This window comes from Panthera onca, chromosome C2 (genome assembly GCF_046562875.1).
Source record: "Panthera onca isolate mPanOnc1 chromosome C2, mPanOnc1 haplotype 2, whole genome shotgun sequence".
Classification (NCBI taxonomy): Eukaryota; Metazoa; Chordata; class Mammalia; order Carnivora; family Felidae; genus Panthera; species Panthera onca.
The window spans coordinates 9,007,845-9,024,134 of record NC_138347.1 but is presented as its reverse complement, the minus strand read 5'-3'; the positions used below and the strand labels follow the sequence as shown (position 1 = coordinate 9,024,134).

General features: G+C 50.1%; 1 protein-coding gene across 4 annotated transcripts; it reads right to left on the bottom strand.

Moving 5' to 3' along the window:
- Nucleotides 1-3,391: 3,391 nt before the first annotated feature.
- CLDN14 (claudin 14) lies at nucleotides 3,392-15,555 on the bottom strand. Of its 4 annotated transcripts, none has more exons than XM_060640480.3 (2): nucleotides 15,466-15,555; nucleotides 3,392-4,508 (listed from the first exon to the last, which is right to left on the bottom strand). In XM_060640480.3, the coding sequence occupies exon 2, from the start codon at nucleotides 4,459-4,461 to the stop codon at nucleotides 3,751-3,753; it is 711 nt and encodes a 236-aa protein (XP_060496463.1). In that variant the 5' UTR covers nucleotides 4,462-4,508; nucleotides 15,466-15,555; the 3' UTR covers nucleotides 3,392-3,750. The 4 variants fall into 4 exon arrangements, with proteins under 4 accessions (XP_060496463.1, XP_060496464.1, XP_060496461.1 ...); XM_060640481.3 differs by having other exon boundaries at nucleotides 15,462-15,548; XM_060640478.3 differs by lacking the exon at nucleotides 15,466-15,555 and adding an exon at nucleotides 15,146-15,454.
- Nucleotides 15,556-16,290: the final 735 nt, after the last annotated feature.

Genomic DNA, 16,290 nt, shown 5'->3' with positions numbered 1-16,290 from the left:
ATGGACGGTTACCACACAGGTTGTGAATGAGCCATAGTTGTTAAATTGTTTCCATTTAGGGCGACAGTGGCTGACACGAAAGCAGGCTTCTCTGGGAACTCATGAAAGCAGTCAAGGTGTGTCATCCAAGAGGGGACACTCAGGTGCTCTGAGTACAGGAGGGGTGTGGCTCCATCTTAGGAAGTGGCTTCCCAGAGCCAGGGATGGGGACAAAGCGTTCACAGGGTGGAGGTTTCCAGTGTCTGTTCACAGAGGGCCCGGGAGGGTCTGGAACACGACGTGGATGACTGGGGATGCACGGGCTGTGGCCTGGGAGGAGCATCGGGAGGCCCTGGGCTGTAAAGGCATCGACGCTGGCCGTCAGTGGGTAACAAGGTGTCCCCAAGGACTAAAGGCTCCTGCAAATCCAGGGCCTCCCTTAGTGCTGGGGCCCTGGGACCTAAATGCAGGGTAGGGAACCAGAAAACATGGCTGGCTTTAGACCTCTCTGGATCAGAGCCAAGTTTGATTTGATTTAGAGAAGCAAAGAAATGTAGCATTTCTTATCCCATAAGGGTCTTGCTGTAATTTAAATCCGTAACAACAGTCCGACTCAAGTTTCCTTTTTATTCTGAAATTTGGGGTTGTGTGTTATACCTCCAAAAGGAGACCAGACTGTTGTCACAGCAGACTTAGTTAAGACCAGCCAGTCCCAAAGATTTGGGCAAAACCAAAAACATGCATCTATGTGACGGCCCTGGTGGTAATGTGGCAAAGAGGGGCTGGAGCAGGGCCTGGCACTTGTGTTGGGAGTGAAGGAGGAGACTGGGAACTCATCCCTATACCCCGTTACTTGAGGGAGGGAGTCAAGGTCTTGTTCAGATCTACTTCCTGTTTGGGCTGGCCAGGCTATAGGACAGAGCCATCCATGTGTCACCGTCTTGTGTGTCACTTCCTGCTTCCTATGGGGCTTCAAATTTGGACCTCGGGGTCTGACATCACATTTCATCAACCCAGCCAGAGCCAGAAGCTCTGTGGGATGATGATTGTGGAAAGAGCCGTATGTGGTCCTGAAATAATCGCTGAATTATTTGCAAATAGTCTGGACACAAAAGTAATGAGACTATGGGTCACGTTGCTACTTGAGTGAACGTATTTGTCCCCTGCTCACCTGTCTTTTAATCCTGGGTCTTTTACTCACTGGCGCTGTGACCCTGGGCAAATACTGGTCAAGTAACTTATCTCTTTATATTTTCATTTCCTCCTTTCTTTTTTTTTTTTAAAGAATATTTTTAAAGTTTATTTATTTTGAGAGTGAGAGAGAGAGAGAGTGAGTGGAGGAAGGGCAGAGAGACAGGTAGAGAGAGAGAGAATCCCTAGCAGGCTCTGTACTGTTAGCACAGAGCCCAATGCCAGGCTTGAACCCGTGAACTACGAGATCCTGACCTGAGTGGAAGTCCAATGCTTAACGGATTTAACTTCCTCCTTTGTAAAATGAGGTTAAGAATAGCATTTATCTCATTGGACCAGATTAATAAACAAAAAGAATGAACTGGGCATATAGTAAGTGCTCAATAAATTCTAATCACTATTATTATTGGTCTTTCACCTGAGTAGGAGATACGGACATATTTAATTTAGTTGTGACAGAATTCGAGAAAGAGTTTGAAAAAAGAAACCTACTTTTTTTCTTTAATGTGTACTATTACCTAGAATAACTTCACCAGGCACATTCTAGACCATGACCATCAAGGTAGGACTAACAGAACATCATGCTATTTTTAGATTTTCTTTGCCTTCTTTATTGGTTCAGATTGATTTATTTGTGTAATTTAAACCGTAGGTTAAAATTGCTGGTTTCAACCTGCACGAAATGATGACGTTTCGGGTGTAAATCCCTGGTCTGAAAGGGATGGCAGATCCCAGCCCGCGTAGCTTCTCTGCGGTCAGATAAAAGCTAAAATGGACCGCACCCGTCCTTCTGAACAGACATGGCATTTGTTGCCTGGGGTCTGAAGGTCAGCAATAAACAGTACGGAGCTGCTCCATTAGTCCCTAATTTTTCATGCTGTTACGAGTCAGCAGTGGTGCAGTTCAGTAGCTCTAACTGGTAAGGCCCAAAGGGACCAGATGGGCTCTCAGTGCTTGTACATTACTGGTGAGAGCTTCCCGTCTGGGGGAGACACCAATGGCAGGAGAAGCCCACGGCGGCTGGGATTCCCCGTCACCATCTCAATGGCCTGGTCTGAGGGCCTGGAGGACCTTGTCAGGAGGAAGCATGAAGTTCGTAGAGTATAAACCCACCTCTGGCCTTACTGGATCCCGGGGCCCCAGGCTGCGGCCTGCCTGGCCTCTTGACCCTTGTCCTGGAGCCTCCCCTTCTAGCCCCCCTGGTCCTGGGGCAAGGATTTCACCAGGCCACAGCAGCAAGCCTGGCCAGTTGGCTCCGGGTCTGTGCTGACCTGTTGTGGCTCTCTTCCCTTCAGGCAGTAATGCTAGGACCCTGGAGCCCTGGTGGCCCTTCTACAAAACCCCTTGAGAATGGAGGAATTCGTGAAAGTGCCACTCTGTGGGTAGGTCTCAGTCTCCACTCTTCCCCCAACAGGGTATTTTCTTTACACGTTCAGAACTTGAGGTTCGGGACAGAGACAAGAGCAGGGCACCATCAGGGCACATCATGGGCAAGGCTGTGGAATGAAGGACACGGAACAGGACCAAGCTCCCCGGACCAGCTAATGGGACAGCTGTAAGAGTCTGAGTGTGAGTGAGTGAGTGTGTGTGTGTGTGTGTGTGTGACCACGTACAGCTCTGTGACCACGTGATTTAGATCACAACCAGAAAACATCATCAATGTTCTGACAGCAGTCAGAGCTCATGTGGCCCTGTCAGCAGTTCTTTCCGGCTAAAGAAGTCAACAGACTCTGGTACCTGCTCTGAAGGCAGCTGGCATCATGCTTCTGTCCCCAGAAAAGCCAGCGGTGATCTGCAGGGCAGTCGGGCTTGAGCCGTGCTCCTAACTGGGCTTCTTGCCAATGCCTAGGGAGCCAAGCGGCCAGGCGCCTTTTGCTCTGTCTTTTTTCTTCTGACTTTTGCTTCCTTACTAGTGGAGGCTACCAGGAGAAAACGAACCGTTATCTTTACTTTGTGATTTAAAGCAATTATCTTTTCCCCCAGGGACCCCGTACTTCCTGCCCTGCCTCTGGGCTTAAGCTGGAGTGACTGTTCTTGGTGAATATCCCTCAAGCATCATTTCCATGAATATCAGCCCGGCCCTCCTCTGATTCTCCCATCGTATGTGGGTTGTGGCCACTCTCTGAGGGTCCCCATTGCTTGGCGATATGGAGTCCTGACAGTAGGTTGTGGTTACAAGACCTTAGCAGACAGAACAGACTGGAAACAGAAACAAATACTGTCCATTTCATTAACAACCACATCCAAGAGGTTTATTCCTGTATCGCAAACAAACCCCACTGACCAAACTCCCAAGTCGCTTTTCATTCAGCTGTTAATTAAATCACCCACATAAATACATATAATAAATACAAAAACAGAAAGGATTTTTTTTTTTTTAAGTCTTTGGTATACAGAGCTTTTCTCCCCTCTCCTATTTTCCCTTCCTTCCCTGTGTTCTCAGCCCACTCCCTCATACTCATATTAATTCCTCTGGACAAAAAAGTAGCCCGGGAGTAAACTCTGTGCCGGGACCCTGCATCGGAGCCAGTCTGGGTCCTGGTGCCGCTGTGGACTCGGGGAGGGACGGGCCCCGGGGACTCACACATAGTCGTTCAGTCTGTACCCGCTGAGCGAGGCCGAGGTGGCCGAGGGGGCCCGGTTGTCCTTGAAGGCGGCGGGGGGCCGGTAGGCGGGCGCGGTGGCCGTCGCGGCCCTGGGCTGGGCCTGGTAGGGCCTGGAGGGCCCCTCGTCCTGGCAGGACAGGCAGAGCAGCGTGCCGCCGATGAGCGACAGGGACGAGGAGATGAAGCCGAGGTACAGGGCCTGCCCGATCTCGAACTTCATGCCGCTGGGCAGCAGCGGGTTGTAGAAGTTCTGCACCACGTCGTTGGTGGTCCAGGACACCGCCACCAGGCAGAGCAGGCCGGCCAGGATGAAGAGCGCGCCGCCCAGCACGGCGAACGTGGTCTTGGCGGGCGTGCCCTTGGCGCAGCGCGTGCACTTCATGCCCACCACGGCGCAGGCGCAGGCCACGCCCGAGAGCAGGCAGGAGATGACCATGAGCGCGCGCGCCGCCTGCAGGTCGCGGGGCAGCGCCAGCAGCGAGCGGTAGATCTGGCACTGGTAGATGCCCGTGCTGTGCCACACGCACTCCATCCACAGCCCCTTCAGGTAGGACACGGCCGTCAGGATGTTGGTGCCCACGTGCGCCGTGCGGCGCCAGTGCGGCAGGATGGTGGTGATCAGCGTGCCCACCAGGCCCAGGAAGCTGAGCAGGAAGCCCAGCAGCTGCACGGCGGTGCTGGCCATGGCCCCGGTGGCCGGCTGCCGGGCTCGCTCAGGCGCACGCCGGAGTCCTAATGAGGCCGGGAGGCGGGGCAGGGAGAGAAGGGAAATGGGTTAAAGATTATCTTGCTGCGTTTATTTCTGCCCCCGAAACTGAGTTCTCCGTGGGCAGTTGCTATGACAATTAACATATTTTTAAAAACAGTTTCCGACACTTCATTGGGTGCAAGGATAAGCTGCCTGTCCAAGACATTTTCCCTGCAAGGCCAGAAGGGGAAGGGATGACAGCAGAAATCTGGCCCGCCTGCCCTTCCCCAGCGCCCCCCTCCCCGCCCCGCAAGGGCAATCCAGAGCCCCAGTTTCTGATCTATCAGCACTTAGCAAGCCGGCGTGGAAAGTTCTACCTTCTGCCTACCCTTAAACACTTCGGCTGCGTTTGAATCTCATTTCGTGCTGCTTGGTCCCTAATCACTTCCGTTGTTAAACCCACACGTGGACTGACAAGAGCTAAGGTGTGTGCTACCTGTGCCTGAGAAATTAGCCCCAGACTGCCTGTCAGGATGAAACGTCTCCCGAAAGGGGGTGACTTCCCTGGGGTCTCAGAGAAGGAAAGGTTTAATACCCACAGGCAGGTCTGACGCTTTCTTCCAGAACCCCAGAGCTGGATGTGAACTTCGAGATTGCGCACTGATGTCAGGGGCCAGGGAGTGACCAAGGTCATAGCTCCTTAGGTGCCGGGGCCAGGACCACAAACCAGGGCACCTCCCCTCACACCTGTCTGCGGAGCGGTGTGCTTGTCGCTACCTGACTTGCAGAGAGACGGGAACGCGGAGCCATTTCAGAGGTTTCAGAAATTCTAACCATGGCCAAACCCAGAACGCTTCTTGGGGGCAAGGACCCGGTACGTATGTAGTGCCAGACGAATAGGGGACACTCAGGAAGAGTTGGAAGGGAGGAAGGAGAGAGGCAGGGAGGCAGGGGAAAGGACGCGACGAGGAGAGGAAGGGAGGAGGGAAGGCAGGCAGGTGAGCAGAAAACCCTGGTGAACACCACTGGGTCCTCTCTCCTGCCCGGGCCAGGGTACCAATCCACCCTGTCACCCCCACCCGCTGAGTGACTCGGGGTGTCTGTCTGGGCTCAGCTTCTTTCTCTAACATGAGGGAGCTGGACTCCATGGCCCCAGAGTGTTTCCTGGTTCTGGAAGCTTCTCTGCTGATGACAAGTCACTTCAGCATCCCAAACCAAGGAAGAACTCAGTGGGCAAAACCTACTTCCTTCCTCTCAGTTAAGCGCAGGAAGGCTGCAGGGAGTGAAATGTGGGCTGGGGGGCATCTCCCAGGCAGCACAGAGGCTCACTGCGACTGTCTTTAACCCTGGGTCCCCTTGTGGAGAAACCCCCTACTAAATTACAGCGCAGGATTTGGTTAGTGACACAAGTGACATTGCCACGGGCGGCCCGTACCGTCATCTTGCGGGATTTAGAACTACTGGGCTTCGATGTCTCAGCATTGCAGCGGGTATTTCTTAGTTCCATGCTGCTTAACAGACAAACAAAACTAGGGGACAACGAAACAGTGTGGTGCCCAGCAGGACACGCAGTGGTCAATGTTAGGGTTTTCACAGGCGTTTTAAATGATGCTTTCTTCAGGACGCGGTGGTCTCCACACGCACTTCGCCCTGACAGGCCACCTGCGCCTTGTCATGATGCTGGCTTTCTTTAGACTCTGCTCCAAGGCTTCTTCCCTCCACTTAGCGAGCACCCACTCTGTGCAGGGGCTGGGCTCGGGCTGGGGGGCGCCCGACAATCTCTGCTGTCCAGAGCAGGGCGGGGCCGGCTGTCTTGCAGCCACTGCGGGGGAGGAGATGGCACCCGCGTAGGGGGTCACTCTGATGGATGAGGCAGGGCTGCTGCAGTGAGCCCCCCGCCCCATGTGCTGAGTGCCCCAACAGAGCTACCACCAAAAGTGCCCATTTCTGGGCCTGAGGGATGCTGGGCACTTCGCAGAGCACTGACATAACGACATAAAATTTGTCCCCGTAGTAACCCGGTCATGCAGCGACTGTTCATCCTGTTTTACACATGGGGGAACCGGGTGCAGGGGGTGAAGTTCTCTGCCTGGCCTGGCTGGTCTTTTCCCTGGTTTAATTCCTCCTTCAAATGCTACGCTTCGCAAGTCAATAGGACGGACGTTGGCATGAAGACTGAGGAGTGGTGTCATCAGTGTATTTTGGAGAGTCAACACTTGTCCCACTTGTCCCCGGAGAACATTAGTCTTGATCCTTTTGCAGTGGTTCAGGTGGCCAGGGTGACCCAACGGTTCTGGTTTGCTGGAGACTGAGAGGTTGCCCAGGGCAGGGGACTCGCAGTGTGAAACTGGGACAGTCCCAGGCCAGCCTGGACAGTCGGTTCCTACACGTAGCCCGGAGGCTCCCAACTTCTCCAAGTGGCCTTTGAGATCCTTCCAGTCCTGCATGGAGGTTGTCCCCAGGCTGATGGCCGCTCAGGCTGTCCCTGGTCCTGGCCATTCTGAGGCTTCTCAAAGCTCTTGCTTGTCAAGGTCAATCATTAAGTACACTGATCCTCAAGAATGTGGCATAAAAGCTAAGCCTGCTTGACCCTGTTAGTCTAGGGAAGTGGACCAGAAGTTTATTGGAGGTCTAAATATTTATGGAGAGCTGTGACTGCTAATTTTAGAAACCATTAGGTTGCTATTTTTAAACTTGTACTAGAAGGATTTGCTAATTTAAGAAGTGAGTGTTAATGAGCCCCCGACTCCCAGACACCAGCTCCCCACCCCTTCCCTGGAGTTACCAGCAGCTGCTACTGACATTAGGTCATAATTCAGCTTCCCAGCGACCACTTTTCTCCGTGGGGCCATTCAATGGAAAAACAATTTCAAATGAACGCATCTCCTCGGAAACCACCTAAAACCATCCCTGATGCTCCGGAAGGATCTTGCCCAAGCATGCCTCCCAAGAGGGGCAGTGCATACAGGACCCGCTGGCCGTGTAGAGTTGCAGCTGGCTTCACCTGCGGGCCACTTTTTCCTGCAGACGTGTGCGTGCTTGTGGAAGCGTGCGCTAGAGAGATGTGAGTCCAAGACAAACATGGTTCTAAGAATCAAGTTCCAAAAAAGACCTTGACCGCCTGGGTGGGTGAGGCTGAGCGTAACGAGATAATGCATTCCAGGAATAAATGTTGTGTCTTGCATCTGGGTTTGCAAAGCCTCCAAAGCACACTCCTGGGTGGGCAATCCGTGGCTTAGGTGTGTGCTTGAGCAGGATGTGGGATGGTGTTTCCCAGCGAGTGTTTCTTGCCACGCTGTGTTTGCAGGATGTCTCCTGTGAGGATGTGAAGGTCAGGTGGGTCTGTCGAAAGCCGGTAACCACAGACCTTCTCACCGCCCTTACTATGCAGGTGTGCACTGTGAACTTCTAGAAAATGCTGCGCGGCATTTCCTAAACTTGCTTGACTAGAGACATCCTCTCCTGACTTTTCCAGGGAATGGCCTGAAGTCAAATCACTTTGGCAAGCAGGCTGAGAGGTTATAAGTCCCTTGAAAGTTTCATGGGGCAGTGATGAGCTAGAATTGCTAAAAGAAAAACCAAAAACCAAAAAACCAATTTGGTTTTCGGGAAGGTGCATGAGCACAGACAGGAAGGCCAGCAGGATGTAGGGTTTGCCCTCAGCAGGGTCTCAGAAAGCCCCGGGGCTATAAAGTAACATGAAAATCCTCGAAGGCCAGCTGTGAAACACACCAGGGCACGCTCGGCCCCTCAAACTGGATCTGGTTTTATGAGCACCAGATCTGAAAGGTGAGGGGTTTTTTCCGTATAAACTTTTATGGTGCTCCTTCCTCTGTTGTCTGTGAGCTACATTCCTTTTTTTTTTTTTTTTTAAAGGAAATAAATAATTAAAAAAAAAAAAAAGGAGCAGGAACATGGTGTAGTCTCTCCATTACATTCAACCTCCCCACGGGGCTCGTTGGCCCTTCCCCACCCACACTACTGAAGGGCATGTCACACCCGGCGTGGGAGCGGTGCGGCCCGTGGGGAAGGAGGTTCATGAGCCAGGCGTGTGGGAATTTCTTTACCCAGAACCCCCTGGGCTCATGTCTTGGTGAAGAGGTGGAAGATTCGGCCACTCAGCCTCTTTTTAGGTTTGGTCTGCCCTGCAGTGGGAGATATCAAGCCATCTGGGAACGGGCCATCACACACACCTCATCACACACATTACACTGTCCCCAAGGGCTCCTGACATGGGGTTGGATCCACTGTGGAGACAGCATACAACCTTGTTTCCTAGCGCTTATCAAGAAAGAGGAAGCGCTGCCTTTAAATGAAAATGGTCCTTGAACCTTGAAAGAATGCACAGTTGTCTCAACCTTGATGTTCAGCAGTTTAAGAAAATGGCTCAAAAAACTGTCTGTTCTTGTTGCCCCAGCTAGCTTGGCTGTGCATTATTGCTTAGATATTTCACAAATGCTACAACTTGGGAACTAAGAATAAACTCAAGGAAGATTTGGATTCACCTTAATGATATAAATGAGCAAAACTAACATGAGAAAAGAAAGACCTTTTATGCTATATCCGAATAATTGGATTGGACTCCAGCGGCAATACTCTAGTATTTCCTAAGCACATGCTGGCTGCCGTGTTCCTTATTAACGTACAAAGCAAATGGATCTCTTTCCTAGAAGCTGGAGGTGCGATTTTAGTACACCTTCTTACACAAATATATAAGAATTACGAGAAAGTGATCAAGTAATACCTTTGAAAAACCATTTCATATTCATTCAGAATGGGCCACACTGTGGGGTTTTTTGGCTCTAAAAATGAAGTTTCCTTCATTACAGCTCCAAACATTCTATAACTTTCCTTGGGTTCTTTTTCAGACTGGCAGGCATCTGGATTTTAAGTTTATGAGGACTTCTCTGCCCTCTACCCATGTTGTAGAACTGCAGTCTTTCTGTGACAGGCAGAGACAGAATAATTGTATGACTAACTTCTTACTACCATGGTGTTTAGGGCTTGCTCATGTCATCCAGGGATATCAGTGTGAAACATCTTTCCCACATCATAGAGAAATGACAATTTATAGATTAAATTTTTCCCCTCTCTTTTGGAGGACTAAAGAAAAACCTATTTTTCATAATAAGAACTGGTTTGGGGAGAAGCCCGTGTTAATACAAATGAAAACCATGGGTATGTGGTCAGATGCTTGTAGAGACCATTTTCAACTCAGCGAGACTGAGCAATCTATTGATTTAGTGAAAACTCCAAGTTTAAGTAACCACAGTCATAAAAATTCCAAACCATTTCTCAGGAGGCATTATCTCTCTAATTCCAACTCACCAACTTTCATTAGAAGCCATTAAAAATACAGCAGATAGATATTTCTAAATGAAATGATCAGATTTCATTTAATAAAATACATTGGTGCCTTTGCATAGCTGTTTTTCCTGACAAGATAGTTGTCTAGATTTGCTATGTTGTTGTTTTTCCCTTTTCAAGGTATAGGTGAATAAAAACCTGTTAGACAAGAAAAATATTAAAAAGTAAAAAGACACAGGTTATAAGAATATTGTCTAGAGAGTCAAAGATTAGATGATTCATAGTTAAAACGTTCCATGGGAAAGCTTTATATAATAAAGGATGTTATGGGTTGAATTATTATCCCCCCCCCAAGAAGATAATGTTGAAATCCTAATGTCTAGTGCCTCAGAATGTGCCTTTATCTGGAGATAAGGTCATTGCAGATATAACTGCAGATAAGCTCATTATAATATAGTTAAGATGAGGTCATACTGGACTAGGGTAAGCTTCGAAACCAATAAGACTGGTGTTCTTATAACAAGATGGACTTGCGAGCACACAGAAAAACAGGGAGGACGCCATGTGAGGAAGGAGACAGAGATTGCAATGATATGGCTATAAGCCAAGAAATGCCAAGGTTTGCCAGCAACCACCAGAAGCGGGGAGTGGAACAGAGTTTCCCTCACAGTCCTCAGAAGGAACAAGCCCTGCTGACACCCTAGTTTTGGACTTCTGGTCTCTAGAACTGTAAGAAGATAAGTATCTGTTGTTTTAAGCCACCCAGTTTGTGATACTTTGTTACAGCAGCCCTAGGAAGCCAGGATAGGGGACTAGCTGAATGGCAATATGCGGAGTTGTAGAAAAAAAGCACTCATGTCTGAATAGAAGTGGGTCCTTTCTAGAACGGGTATTGAGCACAGTCTGGTGGCTTCACATCTGTCATGGAAAACAACAAGGCAGTAGTTAGCTTTGTGCCCCAAGGCATAGAGGACAGAATCTATGGAGAAGGAAGAATTTGGAAGACTCGTTGTAGTTGTGGAAACTCAAGAGCAAGTGCCAACTACAGTAAGTAACCCAAAGAGCAATCAGATGACTCAACCTCTCCAGATTGGAAAAGTGTATGAATCCACGGATCCCAGCCTGCCAGACTTTCCCTTGGAAATCCAGTAGAGCTCAGTGGGACCTCCCTTTGGGGCTTAACGTCAAAACAGAAATGAAAACAAGCAAGAGGACATTGTCCTAGCTGGACTGGTAACCTCCATGAACAAGTAACTCTTCCATGAAATTTTTAAGCTTGTGAAAATGATTTATCTGGGCAATGAACTGGAAACATTGCAGTGATAAAAAATGTAGTGTTAAATGAAAACATGAGACTGAGATTTACTAATGTTAAATAAAATACGGTTAAATACAATGTCTAATGCTCATTCTCTATAAATTTAGCTTTCTGAACCCAACTTCACAGATGCTGTTAGTTATTAATGATCAGAATAAAAATAACCACAGCAAATGTAGCGAGTGGCTTGTGATGTGCCCAACATGTGCTAAGCGCTTCCGTTGGCATTAACCTATGTAATCCTTCAAGAAACCTATCATGTGTATGTTGTCCTCATTTACAGGTGGGGAAACTGAAGCTTAGGTTAAGTAACTTGCCCAAGGTCACGCCTGGGCTATTTCAGGGAGACCTGTGATCATCCAGGTAGGAGATGCCGGCAGTGACAAAAGTGAGTGCTAGAAGTGTTTCACTGATGAGTTAGCTATGGGGTGTGAGAGACAGGTGTCAAACATAGCCCCAAGGTTTCTGCTTGGGCAGCTGAAGAATGGAGTTGCCACGTATTGAGAAGGTGAAGACAGTGGGAGGTGGAAGAATCTGGGTTTGGAGGGTGATGGGCACAAAAGAGGAGTTTTGTTTTGGACATGTTGAGTTTGGGATAGCTGTCACTGCACAGGTGGGGACACCCATGGTTGGATATAGAGGTGCAGAGTTCAGCGAGGAGACTGGACTGGAGAAGGCCATTTGGGACACAACAGCATAGACTTATGATTGAAAGCCATGAGACTGGATGAGAGCCGTAGACAGAAAAGGGGAGGGCCTTGCCAGTGACTCCAGGAACCCTCCAACAGCAGAGATTGGGTGGTCAGGAGGACCCAGTAGCATGGGGCACGGGAGTGGCCACAAGGGAAGAGGCAACCCAGAGTGGTGAGTGAAGACAGACGTCCACATTGGAGAGAGTGAGCCACCGTGCCAAGTCCTCAGACAAATCAACTAATATGAGTACTGAGAAGTGATCACTGGATTTAGCAGCATGGAGGAAACTACAGACCCCGGTAGGCACAGTTTTGGTGGAGTGATTGTAATGGGTTCAAGAGAGAATCAGAATGGGGCACATGAGCCCAGAACATTGTTTTAAGGACTTGGACATCAAGTGCCCTCCCAGAGCCCCCCATAAACTTGTTCTTACCATTACAGTCCTCCTCTGGGACCCCAGCCCCTCCTGAGCACTCACTCCACCTCATGTATTAATCCTGGCCAAGAAGTTACTCCACAGGACACTTATATTTTCCCAGATGGCCCCTGAAAACATATCTCCTGTCCCTGGCCCTGACAAATAACACTCGCATTGGTAAGAATATGACTGGGTCAGCCCTCGGAGGGAGACCAGTGATACCTTCAGGCATGTGTTTTTAAAACACTTAAGAAGTTTAGAATTAATTGGGTCAAGTATGAAATTTCAGATTGCAGAATTCTTCATAAAGGCAAAGGCCTCGCAGATGAAATAGCATGTGGTGTTTCTAGCTTAGTCTTCAGACATAATACAAAGGGCCATTTTGTGCTTTTTCTCTGAAGAGTACAGGGCACTATGGGTTACCTTTGCCTGTTCTCAGGACTGGCTACGTCATTTGCAGAAGGCAGTGCAAAATGAAAATGTGGGGCCCCTTGTGCAAAAATCATGAAGAATTCCAAGATGGCAACCACAGTGCATCAAACCAGCAGGCGCCTCTCCTGAGGGTGGGGTCCTGTGGGACCTGTTACAGATGGAGCCAGGAACTGGAGGTTGGGATTTTTCCTTATTTAAACCCATGAGTACATCTAGGTGAGATATTGAAAGGAACAGCAGACACTTTTGCAGTGTTCTGAAGAATAAAAAAATATGGTTTCATATATTTATTTTTTCTTCGTTTAAGTGTAGCCCACTGTAAGTACTTGCCAAGGAGGAGCCTTTCGAAAACCAAGCTATTGCTGGTCTCCTGTGCCCAAGAGTGGCCTCCGATGGAAACAGACCTGTCGTTCTAAATCTGTTTTCACTTCCCTCTTGTTCCAGGGAAGCTGTTGGTGTGCGTGGTGTGGGTGTGCACGTCCCAGAGTTGAAGAGGGAACATCTGCCTCTGGGTGGCTTGCTTCTTCTTGGAGACTCTGCTCCAAGCCCCCAAGCTCTGGCAGGGCCCCCAGCCCCTAGTGAGAAGTGGCCGAGGGTTCTGAGTCCCAGCTCCTCCTTGTTCCTTCCAGAGTGCTCCTTCCAGGGTCCTCCACATAGGAGGATCTCGGAGACCAAGCCCTGGGTGCCCTCCCCAAGATCGGCCCCCAGTGGAAAATTCCCGGTGCGTTATTGCCGTTGGCAACCCGGGGCCAAGAACTGTGGCCCTGGCAGCCATCCGTCCCGCAAGCAGAGTGAGGAATATGAAGATTAGCTGAAGGGAGGAATGTTTGAGCTTAAAAGCGCCAAGAATCACCCCTGAACTGGCAAGATTGACTGTCTGCATTTTTAAAAAGACATCGGAAGAAGCCTTGAAAACAGGCTTTTAGACTTCTTGTTCTTGTGTAATGGAAGACAGTCTCTGATAGAAGAGAATGAGCCTTTGAAGAACAAAAACTGACATTCAGTTGTACTGATTTTTATCTAAAAACAAAAACAAACACCTAACTGGAAAACAAGTATTTATAGTAACATCTTCATGGTACCAGAGGACGAATCTGTGTTTCTTCCTTTTCTTTACAGATTTCTCTGTAGAGGCTTAAAAAGCATTGATCCCATTATATATGCAGGTAAGTAAAACACAGTCAGCTTAAAAGATTTTTGCAAAGCAGATGGTGCCAGATAAGAATGGAGGCTGGCTTCAGGTCTGAGTAATTTTGAGCAACCAGCTCAGCCTTACGTGACTCACCTGGCTATCTACATCATAACAGCTGCTTCCCAGAGCCGTCTAGAAGATGCTAAGATAATATATGTAATAACCTGTAAGCCCTGTAAGGACGCCCAACATATGCAAGGCCTGTGCTGCTAAAGATTTATCATCATGATGGATGAATCCATTCCCGAGTTCATCGAAGCTGCGACCCCAGCACCCGGGCTGAGCCCAGACCTGGCGCTGAGTCGCTGGAGAATGGAACCACGGGGCTCTTCTCTGGTTTCCCAAGACTTCACAACTAAACCGAGCGATTAAGAGATTTCGGACCTTGAAAACTGCAGGAATTAAATCTCTTGATGGGAATGTGCAACCAAAAAAGCCAGTGTCCTGAGTGACTCCACGGTTTGGGGACCCTGTCAGGGCACTAATCCCGGATCCCTTTCTACTTTGCCTGTGGCCCTCCCAGCAGGCCTCGGGAAGACCGCCCATCCCGGGAAGACCGTGGCAGCTGTTGGGGGTGTGGGGTTCAAGGTAGTTGAAGAATTAAGTCAGGGATCAGATTGCATGGAATTTCCCCTGTTTTACCCTTATTAAGAGAGATCTATAACTTCCCTGCCCCTTCTCCCATGCCAGTGTGTGTGTGAGCTGGTGGGAGGGGTGAGGGCCGTGGGGAGGATAAGGCTCCCACGTCTGGAAACTGAGTGTCCCGCCTGGCCCTCTTCGCAGGAGAAGCAAGCCTGTCACAGTGCAAAGGGTCAGTGACAGCGAGCTCAAGCTGACGCCGCTTTGAAACACTCAACAGATTTAGCCCTAGACCCGGCAGGCAATGAAAGAGTTCTTTCTAAACACTCAGGGGCGGGATCTTGTCCTTTCTGGCTCACTAGGAACCCAGCTGCCCTCACAGTCGGCTGCTGGGCTCCCCAGGGGTCCCCGGCCCACTGCAGCTGCCCTTTTGAAGGGGGGACATTGACTGTGTCACCTGGAGAACCCTTGCCTGCCCATAGCTCTGGTAGGCGGGGGCCTCAGCCCCGAGACACATGACTGTCAACCCCAAACCCTCCCGGCTCAGAGCCTCACCCCAAACTCACATGTCTTTGTGTCCCATCCACTTCTTGGGGTCCCTTGCCAGTGGGGCTGCTCTGGACCCTGGCTGGGGCGCAGCCTGTGTGACATAGGACTCTGCAGGGACGTTGCCACCCTCCTGTCCTCCCTCTCCCTCCAGCTGGAAGCTTCAAAGCCAGAGTATTTGAGAGAAAAGTGCTACCTTGCTCTTTGAGAAGGGCTTGCGTGGGCACGTGTGTCATTGGTTGAATGGTTCACTGCCCCGTGCACGATGTGAGGCAGCTGGGCCAAGGCGGACATTCAGGACCAACCAGAAATGTCATTTCTGTACTTTGGAAAAATGCCCGATACACATAGTCATCTCCCTAAAACACCCTCCGGTCACTCTCTGGGGCTAGTGGGATAAAACCTTGACTGCCAAGCCCGGCCCGGAGGGCCGCCCACTGTCAGCCCGGCCTGCCTGCCCACACTCCCTGCACTGGGCCCACTGACGGCACACCCCTCCCCTGTATCCCTACTCACGGCTCCCCGGGGAACGGCCTGATTCCCGCCGAGGATCACCTCCTGTTACCCTGTCCGCCCATCCTGCTCTGGGCCGGTCACCTGGCAGTTGTCCCCACACTGCTTGGGACTTTGATCATATTGAGCAACTCAAGGGTTTCTCAACTTGCAGGCTGCTATGCTCTGGTTGCAAATCACTGAATTTTGACCAAGGTGCAACTGTGTTTGTTTGTCTGTTTTTTTCCGGGTACGACAGCAGATACGGGCCATTAGGAGAGTCTGTTGGTAGAGTATGGAGCTGGGTGGGCCGTGGGGCACTGCATGGAAGGAGGGACGATGTGCCATGAGTTGGAGATAAGGGACAAGGTGAAATGTGAAGCCAGTGCCAAAAGAAGAAGGTGGCTTTCTTGGGATGTACAGGGAGTTTGCCTGGAGAGCCCAGTAGGGCTGGGCATAGTTCTAAAAGTTAGGACAGCACCCAAGGGTGGCCGAGGGAACCGCACTGTGCTGGGAATGCCTCCAGCCTCTCCAGGTGTGCTGCTGGTCATTCTCAGGTACAGAATTGCCGAGAACCACCATTTAACTTGATTCCTGTGTCTGTCCCTTTCTCATTGATTCCATCGTGATGGTCCAAGGGCAGGGACTCGGGCTTCTGTATTCCTTTAGCAGCACCCCTCAATCTGTGGGGCTTTGGGTGGTGCTTAAGGACAGTGAAGGGGGCACCTGGACGGCTCAGTCCAACTCTTGGTTTTGGCTCAGGTCATGATCTCACAGTTGTGAGTTCGAGCCCTATGTTGGACTGTGTGCTGGCAGTGCGGAACCTGCTTGGGATTCTCTCTCCCTCTC